The sequence below is a fragment of the Acomys minous genome (genome assembly GCF_964271855.1).
Source record: "Acomys minous genome assembly, chromosome: 4".
In the NCBI taxonomy this organism is placed as follows: domain Eukaryota; kingdom Metazoa; phylum Chordata; class Mammalia; order Rodentia; family Muridae; genus Acomys; species Acomys minous.
Window position 1 is genome coordinate 89,866,264 of NC_140486.1, and position 18,019 is coordinate 89,884,282.

Consider the following 18,019-nt stretch of genomic DNA (forward strand, 5'->3'; position numbering starts at 1 on the left):
CATCTCTTTATACATTTATTTGTTTGCTTTGTTTTGTTTTATTGGTTTTTGAGACAAGGTTTCTCTGTGTAGCCTCTCTGACTATCCTGGACTCATTTTGTAGACCAGGCTGGCCTCAAACTCACAGCGATCCACCTGCCTCTGCCTCCCAAGTACTGGGATTAAAAGCATGCACCACCACACCTGGCTTCTTTGTACCTTTATAAGCATGCAAATTCATGTCAAATCCTGTGCTTTGGTTTAGCTGGGACTCGTTTTGTTTTACGCCATAGTATCACAGTGCTTCTGCTCTTGGTTGGACAACCTGTTACTTCTCCGGTGACATCTTGAAGAAGATCCTTCAATGCACATAGTCACATTCATCCCACCCATTACAGTCATATTATGTTGATATGTCATAATTTATTAATTGCCCCCCATGTGTAGTTGTTCATATTCAGATTGCATCTAGTTTTCTTTTGTTGTTTGTTTTGGTTTTTTACTGTTTTTTTTCAATACTGCAATGGGCATTGTTGAAGTTGCCTCTTTGGGGAGTCCTGTTTGCATTTTAATGAACATTGCAAATAAATACCAAAGGTTTATCTATGAAGGAACCAGTTTCCACTTGGGGGAAATCACAGAAACTAGAGGACAGCCTGGATGTGGCTCCCCTCCCGTGTTCGCACACGCTGCCCAACCTCTGCGACTCTCCATAGTAGACACAGCCTTTCCTATAGAAGACTTGGGGCAGTTTTAGGGAATTTGAAACTCAGGGAGTACATCCCTAGGACTTAAAAATACGTTTTTTTTAACTGCCAAATTGTGGAGGATACAGTCCTTTCTGAAAGTGGCAGCTGTGGCCCAAGCAAATTTTGTCCCTGGGTTCAGCAAAGAGTCTTGTTCATGACTAATGAATTCTGCTTGGTTTTTCCAAAGAGCGTCTGTGTTGTACCTTATTGTTATTTATTTATGGTTTCTACTAAAAAATTCATGTAAAAATATCCTTTAAGGTCATTCCACAGCATTGTACTGCAGACCAAATGACTCCAGCAACCTCAGGTAGACCCACATGCAGAGTGGAAGTCTCAAGTCCTAGAGGCCCCCCAAGGGGTGTTGCCCTGAGAGGAACAGACCTTGTGGACTGAGAGGAGGCACTGATCTTTCTTCCAAGGAGGCTCAGGGCTTTGGCAATAAAAGAAAGACATTGGCAGCAGGGTTGTTCTCTGGTAGGATATGTAGGCAAATATCTTTACCCCACAAAGCTCAAGCAAGGAATAACATCAGGAGGAGATAATAAAAATACTGAGCCCAAAACACTATTTCCAACAAGAGCACGGCTTTGAGTTCCATAATAAGTGAGACAAGAGAGTCATAATAATATCACATCATCTCTGAGCCTAGGGAAGAGTGTCTGGGCCATGTATGTGCCTTGTGGGCTTTCTCTTAGATGCCAAATATCTAGGGTCCCATCCTCTTGGGCATGAGACTTGAGTACATGCCTCAGGAAATAAAGAAGCCCCGGTGTGAGACTTGGTCAGCTCCAGATATCAAGCTCTGGATACATAACCCTCTCCTGCCTTCTCTGTGCAGTGGTACACACGTGATCCCTTTTAATACATTATCACTCCCCAAAGCAAAGACTGCAATCCAGGTGAGGGTGCACATCTTCAGCTCACTTGAGAGCTGCCAGCTCTAGTGATGATAGGAGTGGGCAAAGCTCCCCGAGCTGGTTGTTTCTGGCCAAAATCCTGTTTGCTGATGGCCTGCTCGTTATTGAAACACATTTTAGCACCAAGGACCCTTTTGGTCCTTGTTATTTCCTCACACTATCAAAGCCTAGTAGAAAGGGTGTAATGATGTGAAGAGACTATTGTGTTCCCTTCAGTTGATTCTCAAGAAAATAAATCTCAACCTATGGGATTGAGAACAAGGAGACGGTCACTGGGACCTAGACCAAGGCCATGAAGAGCTCCAAAAGTGACACCTTGGTCCAAGCCCAACGTAGACCAAAGTGTGACCCTACCAACAATGTTCGTAAGAAGTGTTGGGCCCATCATCACTTGTTGGGTCTGAAATTCCAGATAAGGCTCCAGTGCCTACCTAGCTCTCCTAAGGAGGACCTAGTCTCCACCCCTACCTTTAGGCCAGGTGCAGTTCATCTTCACTTTCCCCTTCCCCTATCTTGGTGGTCCCCTTTCTTCTCTGGCATCTTTAGACTTTCTACCATCCTTCTTCGTACACCTTCTCACAGAAGAACCATGGGTCAAATGCTTACTTGGAATTTCCTCCAAAGAGAAATGTTCTTGTACAAAGACAAATCTACAGCCAACAGATTCTTTCTGCCTGCCGGGATGGTGATCCCCAACCCCACCCACCCACCCAGCATACAGCTGGAGAAATTCATCTCATGAGAGGATTGAGAATGATGTAAAATTATATTACTAAGCACCTCATTCTTGATTATCAGAATGCATAGCCAGAGCCCATCTCATAAGAACAATGAATTTTCTTGGTGACATGCATGGGAGCAGAGTAGTGGCGTTTGCTTAGCTTTTAGAAAATACTCATTTTCACAACAGAAGTTGATAGAATTTTGATACTTCAAACATCTCATCCTTCTTGACCAAGGTCGCACCAAACCACTCTACCTGAAGTGATATTTCTTGTAAAGTTCACTTTATGGTTTGGGTAATAAAATGCCCCGCAGGCTCAGGTGTTAAAGGGAGAGATGCTTGTAACGTGAGGGTACTGACGTCATCAGTGGGTTAAAGTAAATACTGAACAGGCTATTAGAATGTAGGGTGTGGTTGGAGAAAGTTACTGGGGTGTGCCTCTGAGTGGTCTATCTTGTCCTTTACCACTTCCCATGTCTCTCTCTCTTTCTCTGCTTCCCGATGAGATGCTTACCACAAGATGAACAACTTTGATCTCCTTTTCCCTTCTCACCATGTCCTCTGCCTCACTGAGAGCCAGAGTGACTGGACAAAGCAACTGCTGACTAAGACCCCTGGCACCGCCATGAGGCAAAGCAAGTGGCTGGCTCCCCCTTCGCTTGTGTCTCACGGGCATTTGGTCACTGTGATGACAGACTGACTGACACAGTATCTCTTGATTACTGGGACTCTGGGACATAAGAAATGTCCAAAAAAAAATCCCACTAGGAGAAGAAAAATCTCTGGCAAATAAATTTAAAAGAATTCTTTTCCTTTCCATCTCTAGGAATGCAGAGAGAGAGGTACAGGGCTTTCCCCCCTGAGGTTCTCCGTGCCTTCCCCTCCACTGTTCCTTAACAGGAGCGAGCCAACAGAAACGCACAGAGAGCCAATTGCTTGTTGACAAACCTACTTTGGGGGATGGAGAATATCTGTGTTTTCAAAGACTTAGTTGGTTAAAAAAAAAAAAAAGAATTCAGAATTGTCTCCCCCTGTCTTGTAAGTCTGTCTATGTTATAGTTAAACATTTCACTGGCTGCATTTTTCTTATTTTCACGCCATTGTTGAGGCTCAGTGGAGAATTCCGGGGCCCAGCTGCTCATCTGTGCCCAGGCTTGCGTGTATTATTAGGTCACTTCACAGCCTCACCATTTGCAGTTAGTATATCCAAGTCTTTTTAGGGTTTCTTCCTAGTTTTAACTAAAAACAATAGAAAATAATGACCACCTACAAGACGAGGCTCTCCCAGTCATCTCATACCAACCCCCTTTGTCTTTTCCTAATGGAAACCACATGGAAAAATTCCAATTTTTTTTTTTGGTCGTCCCCCCCCACACACAAAGACCCTCCCTACCTTTGGCTGTACCGTGAAAGATTAAAAATCCACGCTAAATGATCTTCAGGTAGGCTTCTAAAGTCAGGCCAAAGCCAACCAGAGATCAACAGCTCTCAAGTAACCCGAGTTTTTAACGCAGATTTGGCAAAGTCTGTATCAACATCTGAACTTCTGGCTCCTCGCAGTAACTGGGGATGAGCAAACTGAATTAGGGAAATTAACTGTGGTGGGGAGGGAGAGCCCTCTGCCAATACTAAATGCTAAACCAAATTAAACATTTCGAAGTGCCAAGAAATATTTCCTTGGTCCTCCATTATTTCTGGTTTATTGAGATCTCAGTGTTGTGTTTCCTGCTTGGGGGAAAAAAAAACAAAAAAACAAAAAACTAGAATAAGATACAATAAAACAGAACGGCTGAGAGAATTTTCTGAAGGCGACTTCCACCTGAAGGAGCCATTGATTTAGCTGGCGATGGGCGATGGGAGGGCTTCAGGAACTTGGAATTAAATCCAAAGGGCGGGACTAACCAGCCAAAAGCATATCCCAAATAAATCAGAGGCTGCGGCGCACAAGGCGTTGAGAGTGTGTAGTTTGCTTTCAGCCTCACCCTGATTTCAGCACTGGCTTCCTGTGTTCTTCTACCTACTTCCCCTGCCCAACTCACCTCTAAAAGAGAAGGGATGACACCAGGTGCTGTAAGAGGCCTTCACATTCTCTCAAAGCTAATTGAATGTTAGTGGTTTCAGCAGGCTTGAGACTGGCTTCCTGTAAGACATTATTATTAGCCTAGCCCCAGTTAAGATGGAGGCTTAGGATGAGGGCCACACGGTACACACTTCATCAGCTCCCCCCGGGTCTCCAGTAAACAGCAGTAGTTCCTAAGTCAAACGAAAAGTGTAGAAAAAGTGGAATTCCGTGACTCCCAGTGCCCTGCGCCTTCCATGTGCTCAATGACGTCAGAAAGGATGGGGGCTGGGCTAAGGAATGGGCAGTGCGTAGTGCGGGATGACAGCTCTTGTGTTTAGAAGTCTCCTTGTGCATGTCCACCCTTATCAGAAAGGCAAATGATGGGGGGGGGGGGTCGAAGGGGGGCTGGAGAGATAGCTCAGCTGTTAGGAATGTGTACTGCTTTTGTAGATGACCAGCTCACAGCCACCTGTAACTCCAACACCAGGCATTTCAACACCCTCTTCCGGCTTCCTTGGGCACTCACATATGTGTGCTGCGTGCACTTGCACAAACATATACTAAAACAAAATAAAATTAATCTTTTTTTTCCTAAGGAAAAAAAAATGCTAATATTGGGGTTCCAGCGCAAAGGAGCACAGAGTGGACTTGGGGAGGTGAGGATGGGCAGAGGCGTGACACCTGGGACTGATGGCGGGCTGGGCATCTGCTCCTGGCCTGGAGCTCCCGGATGCCCAGTGCTGCCTCTGTTTAGGTACAGAGCAATGCTCATGCCAAGCATCCCTCTGAGTGTCTTTGTCCCATCCATGCTCTGGGTGGCAAGCCTGGTTTTCTTAAGCCCCTGCTCAGGGTTGTCGTGAAAGGCCCTTGTTGAAGCAAATCAGTGCGTATCAGTGTTCCGAAATGATCCCGTGCAAGTGGCCCACGGATGGACTGTCTTACATGATCTAAAGGCAGCCAGTGGTTTGAAGCACACTGCCCATTCCCCCCCCCCCCCCAGCAATCTTGTGAAGCTCCTTTTACTATGCAGAAAGTACACACAGAGCACCGTCAAGGCCGACAGGCTCACAGTAGACCACAGCATAACAAGTGGCGAAGGCTGAGAGTTTCCTGTTAGAAACTGCAGAAAGGCAAACAAATGAAGGAGTGTTAACCCCAGAGAATCCTGATGGAGAGAGGGCAGCTATGGGGAGGGGGAGGGAGGAAGGGAGGAAAAAGAGGGGGGGGCAGAATTCCTAAGAGCTAAGTCTAGGTTGGTGGGCGTTTCCCAGCTGCAGGCAGGAGTGTGGAGGGGTGTCCCCTCTGACTAGCATGGGTGGTCTGACAGTACCAGGCAGTATTCCAAGGACTCTTAGGAGAAAAACACTTTTCATTAGAGGAGGCTGTTTGTGACTGGGCGCGGCTGCTACAGAGGGCTGACCAGGGCACTGCCCTACTTGACTCTTCCACAGTGAGGCAGTTCCTGGAGCAGTCCAGAGAGGTTTAAATAACTAGCTACCGTGTCTCTCCTTCTAAAAACACAACATAATCAGATGTAGGCAGGAACTTGGGACACCGTTCGTGTCTTGTACCTACTGTCTCTTGATCCTGCAAAAAAAGAAAGGCGACCCGAGGAAACAACGTGACTTTCATTTCAAGGTGAAAGTGGCTGGGGGTTTTGTGAGTTGGATTGTTTTCATTTCCAAAGTAGTGGCAACTCTGCTGCCTTGGTTGCTCAAACTCTATCTAACCGCTTTCAGTCGTCTGCGTTCGGGTCTCTATCTCATCAGCACTGGTCACCAGCAGCTGCCTCACTGGTAGAGAAAGACAAGGTGGGAGATTTGTGAGTCACCGGGGAACACAAGCCAAAAGCCAAAAGAGAAGTGTGTGTGGGTGAAAGGCTCGGATGCCAATCCTGACAGTCAAGCATATGTGGACATAGAATGTCCCCAAGCCCACCTTGCAGTGGCCTGAATTCTGAAGTGTCCTCTTCTTGCTCCCACATCTGTCTTGCTCACAGTGGCCCAGCTCCATCTGCCTAATTCCTCCCGTGGACTCCAGCAGCACTGTGGAGTCCCCTTTACAAACCTGCTATTTTCCCTTATGCTAGCCTGGTGCCTGGGGGGTCTTTGTTTCCCAGCCATACTGAAGGGTCTTAATGGTAGACACCAGATCTCATGCATCTTCATCACCCAAAGTTCTTAGTGTGATCTCCGCACAGCCCGGTAAACCCTCTTTATAAGCGATGGTTGGCGGGACTCTGCTTTGCATCACCGTGTGGTCCAGCCTTCTCTTTCTGGGTGGTGCCTACCATGGGAAGCTCCAAACTTCAGATCACAACTAAGAAGTCCTTAGGGGTTATCAGCAAAGTGACAAGCCGGTGGTCCACACGCTGCTAGAGGATGCACACCCTGCCACTTGGGATCCCAGTGAAGGCAGATGCTTGGTTTCTGCTAGGAATAGAGGGGAGAGGCTGGAATGATGGCTCAACTGGCATCCCAAGTGCAAGGACCTGAGCTCAGTCTTCAGAACCCATGTAAAGATGCTAAGCGTGGTTATAATTATACATGCTTATAATCCCAGCACTGGATATGGGGAGACAGATCTCTGAGGCTCAACGGCCATCTAGGCTTGCTGAATTAACAAGTTCTAAGAGATTGTATCAAAGAAAGAAGAAAGAAAGAAAGAAAGAAAGAAAGAAAGAAAGAAAGAAAGAAAGGACAAGGTGATATTTGAGGCTGTCTTCTTACCTCCATGTGTACGCACACATGAGTGTGCACTGGAGAGAGAGAGAGAGAGAGAGAGAGAGAGAGAGAGAGAGAGAGAGAGAGAGAGAGAGAGAGAGAGAGACTGTGTTGTGGTAGTGCAATGCACTACCTACCCAGAGAAACTGAACAAGTCTCAATGCTCCCATTAGTCCAGTTCTCCAGTTCCATTTGAGTAACCAAGGGGGCGAGGTAGCCGCTGCATGAAGCCTTGAGGGTTGGCAGTCAGCCTTTGCAGTCAGACTGGTCTGAGACTGACTCCACAGAGGGACCAAGAAGAAACCAGGGTCATGGGGGTACAAAGGTTGAAAGTGGAAGTCCGGTGGGTGGTGAGATCTCTTCCTGGCCTGTAGTGCTGGGAGGTGTGGCTCCTTTCATTCTCCCTAGCCTAGCTCACACTCAAACACACACACACACACACACACACTACCACTCACACAGTTTCTGGATCATCTTCTCCAAGTGTGTCCCCCACTGCCATTATATTCTAAGTCCTTGTCATCTCCAACCTGCCCTCAGTTCCCCAGCTGGCACAGCATCCCGGGGCTGACATTTCTGCCTCCCACACAGCTGCTGCCTCACTCCCTGCCTAGAGCTCCAACTCATCCTTCTTCCTGCCTCGTGTAGGAGCCAGGACCCCTCCTTCTGGACTCTGTGATGGCAACTGCCCTTCCCTCTCTTACTTTGTCTTTGCCAGAACTCTAGAACCCCCCCCCTCCCCGTATCAACCACCTTCAACCAACCAACAAACAAAAGTACCGCTAGTTTTACCTGGTGACCGCAACTGGAAAAAACAAGTGGCCAGTGAAAAGCAAAGAGACTTTTGAGAGGAAAAAAAAATTTCTTAATCAAATACAGATATGAAGAACATGAGCAGAGGGACTGGAGAAACTGCTATCAAAGTGAATTGCTTTTCGTACAAATGTTCCTTTTATTCGGGTTTTCCCCAGTGTGCTATCCTCTCTTGAAGGCTTGGCAAACAGATGGGATTTTGAAAACGTTGATTAGCTTATCCTTTTCTTGACCTCTTCCCACTCACCCAAATTCCTGGGATTGGTGGTCATTCCAAGGCAGAGCCGAGCCACTGGAGTCTTCCTTACACTAAGTGGCCTTTCATTTCCCAGGTGCAGAGGCTCAGCTGGGACTGAGCGACTGACTCCGTAGAAACTTAGAGATGGGCCAGTTCTTAGGAAGCCGTCTCACCTAGTCCTCGGCCTCTAGAGACAACAGGCCTAGGAAAAAAAGTGTTCTCACTGTCGCTGCCAATCATTTACCCTTTTCCCTTCAAGATCAATGCCGCATCCACCCCTCCCTCATCTGTGATCAGTGGTGGCCTTGGTCTTCTTCTCTGGGGTGTAAGATGGAGCGAGATGACACTCCAGCCTCCAAGAGTTTTTCCTGTCTTTGACAGAGACCGAACACCTCAGTGAAGTGTAGAGTTTGGCCCCCTAGTCTGACTCACATATTCTTATCCAGTATTCTGTGCCTTCTAATCGTGAAGATGCTAAGACATGTGAGCATCCCATTGAAGCGATTAGTGTCAGAAATGTGAGCTTTTTTCCAAGGTTCTTTTTGTTTTAAGTACATAGTCCTATTCTTCAAAGAAGTCTGGGTTGACTTTCACAAGCTCGGTGTGATCCCTGCAACAGACACCGCCTGCGTCTTGTTGAATCATGTTCGCATCGTCATTCCAAAGAAACAGCCTGTTTTGTCAGGGCCTGGAAAATAATGCAGGAGCTGGGCATCGAGGTGGGAAAGCTGGCATGGCCCACAGGTGCCAGTTGCTATGCTAAAAGCATGCCAGAAATAGGCTGGACTGTAGAGGATTAGTGCCACATGGCATTGGTCCTTTCGAGTGGATCTTGGCAGGTTGTTCTGTGTGTCCTTTTCCAGAGGCTGAACGCGCTTTAGCGCTCTGGCCAGGCAGGAACAGAGAAGACTTTTATTATGATTGGAAATGAGTAGACTACCATGGTGACAGGGATGGATCCATCCTCGGTTGGTCAAGGAGATGGTCTCTGATATTTGATGCTGATGCGAGAGACACTGCGTGTAGTCTACAGTTCTCTCTCCTTGTTGCTACTTCGGCTCTTTGAGGTTTTGAGTGTCCTAATTAGCTCGAGACATAGGCAGAAATGAGAAGGCCTTGCTTATTATCACATATTGGACTCTTTTTTTAAATGGTTGAGCATTTTTGTTTGGTTGGTTTTTGTTTGGTTGGTTTGTTTTTTCCAAGACAGGGTCTCTCTGTTAGCCTTAGCTGTCCTGGACTCGCTTTGTAGACCAGGCTGGCCTCGAACTCCTAGCGCTCCGCCTGCCTCTGCCTCCCGAGTGCTGGGATTAAAGGTGTGCTCCACCACGCCCAGCTTGCTTGAGCATACAGATGGGTAATTTTAATTGGTCTTGATTTCTATAAATTGGACAGTTTTGTGCATAAAAATACCCACATTACACATCCCTCAAGTAACAATGTAAAAGAAAAAGATGGGCAATGATAATACTGGAGATTTTCAGAGTAAATTAACTTACCTCTACTCAAGCCTAGATTAGTCAGATCGGGTGTCGATGTTTGATTTGCTCCAAATGACCGGTAGGGTTGAGGGACGGGGATCACACATACACACACACACACACACACACACAAAGCCTGCAATGGGGAAGACAAGACATAATAGCACAGACAGGGGAAGCCATGGGGGGCATTAAAACATCCTTTCCGTTCTTTTCTATCAAACCATCAGAAGAGGAAACATTACTTCCTTTAATTGCCATGTGTTTTTTTGGGATCCAGAGGAGGATGACTCCAGGCACTTTGTGCCTACTTAGGTACACGCATATGGGGAGACACAGTCTGCTACACTAAACATCTGTTGTTGTACTGGTGGCTGGGGATGTACATAGGCGCTCAGGACCCTTACTATAAAACCCAACTCTCAGCAGGCAATGAATGACAGTTATGAAAACGCACGTGCCAGAGCTTACTTGCCACTGATGATGTGACCTTTCATAGTTTGCGTTTCTGGTTACTGTTCGAAGAAAGCTTCTTTGCAGGGGAAATAGCGTAGCGGTGTGCATGCAAAGTGGTCTTAAAATGGGTGTGGTTCTCTAAAAGCTTACCACAGTGCTTGGCTCTTTGCCTTTTTAGTTGTGACAGTCGAATTACTGGTAAATTGGTGAATATGTTTTCCTTTTTTCTTTCTTTCTTTCTTTTTTTTTTTTATCTTAATAGTGGACATCCCAGAAATCCATGGGGGCGAGGGCTATGAAGATGAAATTGATGGTGGGTATTACTGTGACTTAACAGATAATCGTGAAATTCAAACTTTGGTTATAAAACCGTCAACAGAAATAATGTTCTGGCTATTGGAAGACCCAAATTTAGAACTACCAATCAGAAATATAAGTGGAAAGAACCCAGGGAAGAATGAAGGACCTGTCAATTACTTTGCCAGAGTCAAATCTCTGCATGTAGAAAGTTGGGCTGATTCCCTTGGCCTAATCTGAAGCAGCCCCCTGTCCCCCGTTTCTGGCAACTTTCTCTATGGATGGGCTTCAGACCTGGATAAGCCCTTTAGAAGAGTTAAGTGAGCCCCTCTCTGCTGTCACTGCTTGACCCTCATCTTCTCTGCTGTCACTGATTGACACTCCCCCCCCCACCCCCAATGGCCTCCTCCACAAAAAGGCCTGAGCGAATTATCAGAGAGTGAACAGTCTCAAGCTAGTATGGACATCTCATCCTGCTGCTCACAGGGAAACTTCTAATACTCTCCAAGATGTCAGAACTTGCTCATATAAACACCAGGCCCGATCTCTAGGATCTCACCCACAGACCAACCCCAGACCAAGACTGAACATTTAGGAGAGCGATTCCTGGAGCAGTTGCTTTTAACCTGACCTTAATCAGAAACTTCAAGCATAGTTACAGAAGCCAGAGTGACAAACCCAAACAACACCTTGTCTGCAGGCTGCAGGATGTCCCTGCAAAACCCACTCCACTTCTCCTTTTATGGGCAAGGGCGCACAACTGGCCTACACGGGAGCCTGCACGGAGATCGGAGAACAGAAGTTCTAAAGTGCAAAGCGCTGGGAGGCGGGTGCAGGAACCTGGCCCTGTGTTAACTGCTCGCTCACTGCCTGGTGTGAGTTGCCTGCTCACCCAGGTCCTTCCAATCCTCGGTTTCAGCACCTACTAACAAGTAGGTGGCACTAACAGTTAGTGCCACTCTGCCTTCCTTCTGGAATTCTTAGGGGGACCCTGACGAGTGGGGTCCGGCATGCAGCCATGCCTTGCTCCAGCAGGAGACATGTAAGGATATCCTTTTCTGAAGGTGACTGTAGCCAGGCCACAAACTGGGTTGCTCCACCCACCGAAATGTATTTCCTTACTGCTTTGGAGCCTTGCCTAAAAGAAGGTACAGGCAAGGCTGGTTCCTTCTGAAAGCTATGAGGATATCTATCCCCCTGTGCCCCCCCCCCACCTCCCTGCCTCTCCCTCCCTCTCTCTCTTTCCCCCTCCTCCCTCTTGCTGGCTTGTGCATGACTATTTCTGTATTCGCCCTTACCATGGGGGGTGCCAGTCAGATTGGGTTAGGGCCCAGCCTAACGGCCTCCTCATGTTGCTGAGCAAAGGCCTTGACTTCCAGTAAGATCGCATTCTAATCAAGTCCTAAGGGTTTGAGCTTAAATAAGGATGGTGGAGGCCAATTAAACCTGTACCAATAAAGTACACGTGTCAAGGGAGGTCTGAGGGCTAGAAAGGAAATCGGCTACTTATATGGCCGGGATCACTAAGTGGAGAAACTCGTGATATGAAAACAATCTCAGCCTGACCTTTGAGTTAACTTGAAGCAGTTGGAAGTAAGGGATGAGAAGGCAAGCAAAAAAGTGTGCCTGTTACCCAGAAGAGTCTGCTAAAACCAGGGGGCTGGAGATACCTCGGAGTGGCGGTGCATGAAGGTAAAACAAAAACAAAACCTGAACTTATGTAATATAAATCAGGCTACTTAAATATCAAATATTTATTTATCTATCTATCTGTTCATTTATTCTTTGGTACTGTGGGCTGAACTTAGGACCTCACCCGTTTTAGGCAAGTGCTCGACCACCAGCTATATATATATATCACCAGCCCTTAAAGCTCAAATATGTAGGATCTGGGGCTGCAGCTCAGTCAGCAAAGTGCTTTCCTAGCATGTGTGGAGCCCTGAGTTTGATCCTAACCCTACAATAAAACTGGGTGTGGTGGCGTACGCCTGTAATCCCGCCACTCATGAAGTCGTAGCAAGTGTAAGGCCAGCATAGGATAACTGGTATAAATAAATAAAGTTATATAATATGTGTATTTATAATATATATACATATGTGTGTGTGTGTATATATATATATATATAGAGAGAGAGAGAGAGAGACAGAGACAGAGACAGAGACGGGAGAGAGAGAAAGAGAAGGTTCTTATTATGTGCCAGATTGCAAATACTTGACAATTATTAGTTCATTTAATCCTCTTAACAACCCAGAGAGGCTGTTTTATTACCACCTCCACTTTACAGATGAGAGAATGGAGTCAGGAGTCAGAGAAGGGGTTAGGTCATATGCCCCAGATGGCACAGCTAAGGTCTAGCAAGATGCCCAGGTGCCTGGCTGCTTACTGCTTAAGCCCTGAAATGACTCGGGTCTGGGGAGCCTCAGTTTTGTCTCCATGCCTACAGTCTTGTGTATTTTGTGCCATAGATGAGTATGAGGGAGACTGGAACAATTCTTCATCGCACACCTCAGGGGCCGACGGCCCGTCGTCTGGCAAAGAAAAGAGCTGGTTGTACACACTGGATCCCATCCTCATCACCATCATCGCCATGAGCTCGCTGGGCGTCCTGCTGGGGGCCACCTGCGCGGGGCTCCTCCTCTACTGCACCTGTTCCTACTCCGGCCTGAGTTCTCGGAGCTGCACCACACTGGAGAACTACAACTTTGAGCTCTACGATGGCCTCAAGCACAAGGTCAAGATGAACCACCAGAAATGCTGCTCAGAGGCGTGACCGATCGCGTCCTGCATTGCTTCTGACGTTTCATTCCAGTGAGAGGGGCTAGTGAAGATTACATTTTTTTTTTTCATTTGGAAACTGAATGCCATAATCTCGATCAAAGCGATCCAGAATATTGAAGGTATGGACAGGACAGACAGGCCGGTCTAGGGAGAAAGGGAGATGCAGCTGTGAAGGGGATTGTCACCCACTGAGGACTGTGGTGGCCTAGTTAATGCAGAAACCGGGCCGTGTTCTCTGCCAGGACAAAGACGGGAGCGCATCTCTTTGGAGTCACAGTTCTATTTCGTTTGTGGGTTTGTTATGATTACGATTGTTACTGTTATATTTTATTATTTTGGTCTGTGAGCAAGTCAAAGAGGCAGAAGAGAGTGGCTTATCCAGCGGAGAAGCAAGGAGCTGATCGTTGCTCTCTGCTTCTCTTTATAAACAACACTTGAAAAGCAAAGGGTCTTTGTGGCCCTTCCATCTTGAGAAATGAAACTTAAAAACAAAACAAAAACAAAACAAAAACAAAAACAAAAGCCACCAAGCTTAGTTTACCCTCGGATGTTCTCACAACTCAAGAGACTTGCTGAGGTGTGTTCAGATTCTGCCAGCCAACCCTAGGAGCTGTTGTTTGCACTCCTAGAATATTAAAGTAGGATGTTATTGCCTTTAACTTTTTTTAATCCAGGGGAAGATTGCCATTTTAGGGTCAGCTTGAACAATTCTTTCTTATTTATGATTTAAAACAAACCAGAACAGAAATTTCATACACCAGGATCCAGAGACACCCCTTTACGGTTAGACACAGACAAGCCTTAAAATGCTTTGACAACTGGGGACCATTCCTCAATCTAGACCCAGAGTTTGTGGCTGTGGGGTGTCCCTTGGGGAGCCTCTGCTGGTGGCTTTGCCTTTTCTTTTTCCTCTTATTTGTTCTTCTACAACATATACATATATTCACATATGCGTGCAGCATGCACACATGCAGTGCATGTACACACACACACACACACACACACACAGAGAGAGAGAGAGAGAGAGAGAGAGAGAGAGAGAGAGAGAGAGAGAGAGATTTTCAAGTCTCTATTCTCAGAGCAGGGTGGGAAATCAGGCTGTTAACTTGCTTCCTCCTGGCCACTAGATGAGAAAACAACAACAAAGGAGAAGGAAAGAGAAGCCCAGCCTATATTGGGAAGACTTAGACAGAGACGGTTTGTTGAATCAGTCTCCTTGATAGGTTAACAACTTTGATCTCTTGTGGGGAGGCTACCTCCTTGCAGGGATGTAAGCGCAAAGACATGCATAAGTTATTTCTACCCACAAGTCAGCAAGTGCTGTTGATGAGGCAGTTTACCAGACTGCTTCAACCCCAGGAGACTTCAGTTCTTACTCATACACATATGTGCCATGTACACACACACACACACACACACACACACACACACACACACACACACACACATGCACACACACAGCAGTTTATGTGTTTTTTATTAAGTGCCTTGAAAACAATGAAGAAAAATGTATTTTCCTCTAGGTAGGAATCACGACTGTCTCACAAGTTAAGGCATTCCTCCGCCTCTCCTCCTCCTCCTCCTCCTCCTCCTCCTCCTCCTCTTCCTCCTCCTTCCTCCGCCTCTCACCCTAGTGACTCCATTCCCAGCCCCCCTACCCACCGCTGACCCACAATGGAATAAGTCTTGCTACCTGGGGAAAATCAGAGCCCTAGATGACTCCGGGAAGGGAGCCATCAGGAACAGAATGAAACTGTGTGAAGGGTAAGATTGTCCCCATCAGGACCCAGGTCTTGACTCTGTGTTAATGCCTAAAGATTGTGCCCTAGAAACACATTATAAGCCCCACCAGTATGCCCAGACTGTTGCATACCAGTGGTAAACTGTCTGACCGTTTTTTGTGCTGCTGTGGTCACCCACAATTTCATTTGTCTTGTACCCAGACAAAAGGGGTAGGGTGAATGGGACTGGCTGGTTCCTTTAAATGTTAACTTATGAAGATGCTTGTTCAGATGGTAGTGTCACAGTGTTTTGTATGCAGAGAGGGAACAGTCCTACCGACAGCTATTTATTCACATGTGTGTGTCTTTTTGCGCCTTTGAGTTCTCTGTATCTACTGTGTATGTGAGTGGTCACGTGGGACTCAGTGCTGGTCTTGTGACTTTGACATAGAGCCTGAGTGTTACTGCTGATCTTGGCACTCGTTGGCACAGTGGTAGAGGTGAAAAGTTAATCTGTCAAGGCCCTCCCTCCCCCGGGAGGGGGGGGCGGCGGGCTTAGCGTTAGGAGCCCTCTGAACCGGGCATGCAGTAAAAGAAAGTCTGTGATTAGCTCACCCTCTTCTTCCTCCTCCCATGCAGCTAGGATTTAAAAAACAAAACAAAACAAAAACCACAAAACTAAACTGGGAGCTTCCAGGAAGGAGAGAAGTGCCCACCTAGAGGGTCCTGGCCCTCTCATGCCCAGTGGACCATTTTACTATAAATCCCCAAAGACCAGCCCTGTCTAAAGCCTGTGGTTCTAAGTTAAGTGCTACTTAAATTGCATCCCTCTACATGTCCTGAGTCTGTTTCCCTTTGGCTGATGTGAGGCTCTGGGTGGTCAGTCCCAGAGGGCTAAAAAGAAGCAGAGTCCCCAGGGCTACGTGTAGATACCTCACCAAGGCTGGAGGCTAGTCTATTTGTAAGATGTAAAGAAAGACAGCTAGGCCTGATTCTAACGTGGGCAGGGGACACCTTGGTGCATTTGTTATCCTTGGCTGCAGGTAGGCTAGCTGGCCCATCTCCTTGAATTGCTCCCTTTGGGAAACCCGATTCACAGTATTGATCTCCTTTTTTTTTTTTCTTTGCCTTGTACTGAATGACACATTACCTCCACGCTCTCCCGGACTGAGCGGTCCACAGGACCACAGGGTTGCTTTCTCTCTTTTGTGGGGATGGGGAGTTGACAGGGATGAGGGTCCAAGAAATGAGCATGAATGACAAGAAAACAAGCGAAGCTTTCCCAGGGTGTGCGGTTAAAGGTATTTGACCATTCGCTGGCTGAGCCAGATCACGGAAACTCGAGAGCTTTTACTGTGATTCTTCAATGTAAAAAATAAACAATGTCAAACCGTGTTTATATGATTTGTACAAAGTCTTTTTAAGATTACTATTTAAATAAACATTATACCAGAGCTACTTTTCCTGCATTGTCTTTGTTGGAGACAAAAAGAAATGGCATTTGAGGAACCAGGTGGTCCCGTGTGCTGCAGATTTCCCAGGATTTTACCACTCAAAGTTTCATGTTCATCCTCTTGGACTACTATAACAGGATACCCTAGAGCAGGTGACTTAACCAAATAATGCTCCTAGTCCTAGAAGCTAAGACGTTCTAGCTCAGGCTACCAGCATATTTGGTGTTGTCCTAATTTGTATAGAGCTACCTTCCCTCCGTTGGCTGCCTAGCCTTTCCTTGGTGAGTTTTTGTCTGCTTCCTCTTCTTCTTCTTCTTCTTCTTCTTCTTCTTCTTCTTCTTCTTCTTCTTCTTCTTCTTCCTCCTCCTCCTCCTCCTCCTCCTCCTCCTCCTTCTTCTTCTTCCTTTTCTTTGTTTCTTTGTTTGTTCTATTTTGTTTCTTCTTATGAGAGCATTCACCTTGCAACTGAATCTAAACTGCACTACCATCCAAGGCCCCATGACCTCTTTCTAATCCCATCTCATAGGAAGTCAGACTTTCAATATATGAATTTGGAGAGAATACAAACGCCCTTAATTCTGGGTAAACTGAAATGGCTTGTCATTCCCTTAAGATATATGACTCGACACTGGAGTTAGTGGGGTTGTAAAACTTGTTGGCATTTTATAGCATTGAGATATTCTGAAATACACAATGCCTCATCTGGCCAGATGGAATAGCTAACTAGCTGTAGGTCTTACCCGGTAGACTGCAGAAGCTACAATCCTTCCTACTATCCTGCCAACCTTGGCTCCGCCATTTCAGGGGCCTTGCTGCCTTCTCTCTTCTCCCACTTCATTCTCAACCTCTCTGGTGGCTCCAAAGGCCTAGAAGAGAGCTCCAGGCATGGCCCCCAGCCAGCAGCACTGGCATCAGTCGGGAGGTTACTTGAAATGCACATTTTGGGTGCTATCCCAGATCTAATGAATGAGATGCTCTGTGGACAGAGCCCACTGGGGAATCCTGTTGCCCTCTCTGCCTTAAGAATCTCTGCTCTACAGTCTGGGTATTAGTCCCTAATTCAATATATGATTTCCAGATGTTTTCTTTCATTCCATGGGTTATGTTTTCTTTCTCTTCTTTTTTTCTTTTTCAATTATTTCTTTTATTTTTGGAATTATAGTTACATCATTCCTCCTTCTCTTTCCTCCCTCCAAGCCCTCTCATATACCCTTCTATATGCTCTTTCAAATTTATAGTCTCTTTTTTTTTAATTGTTGTTACACACACACACACACACACACACACACACACACACACACACACACACTCTTCAATATAATCGGCTCTGTCTGTATAACATTACTTGTATCTATGTGTTCAGGGCTGACTATTTGCAATTGAATAACCAATTGGTGTGCTCTTCCCTGGGGAAGACTATTCTGTGTAGAGTTTAGGCCTTGTGGTCTTTCCCCATTCACATCAGCATGTCTACAGGTGTTGTCCTTGTTAAGATCATTTTTAGGCACTCGTGTTGGTGAGACTTTATGGGTGGCGCTGCTGACATTACTAGGAGACACACTCACAGAAAACTCTCTGATCCTCTGGCTCTTACAATCTTTCTGCCCTCTCTTCCACAATATT

The 18,019-nt window shown here is 46.3% G+C and overlaps 1 protein-coding gene across 4 annotated transcripts in view; it reads left to right on the forward strand.

The window, feature by feature from the left end:
- NRP2 (neuropilin 2) overlaps positions 1 to 16,400 on the forward strand; it is a 118,303-nt gene extending 101,903 nt beyond the window's left edge. For 2 of the 4 annotated variants that reach the window (XM_084778920.1, XM_084778921.1), the window contains exons 16-17: positions 10,408 to 10,458; positions 12,909 to 16,400. In XM_084778920.1, coding sequence (XP_084635046.1) covers positions 10,408 to 10,458; positions 12,909 to 13,213 — 356 coding nt within the window. In that variant the 3' untranslated portion in view covers positions 13,214 to 16,400. The remainder of the gene's footprint in view (positions 1 to 10,407; positions 10,459 to 12,908) is intronic. The other 2 variants (XM_084778922.1, XM_084778923.1) reach the window with 1 other exon arrangement.
- Positions 16,401 to 18,019: the final 1,619 nt, after the last annotated feature.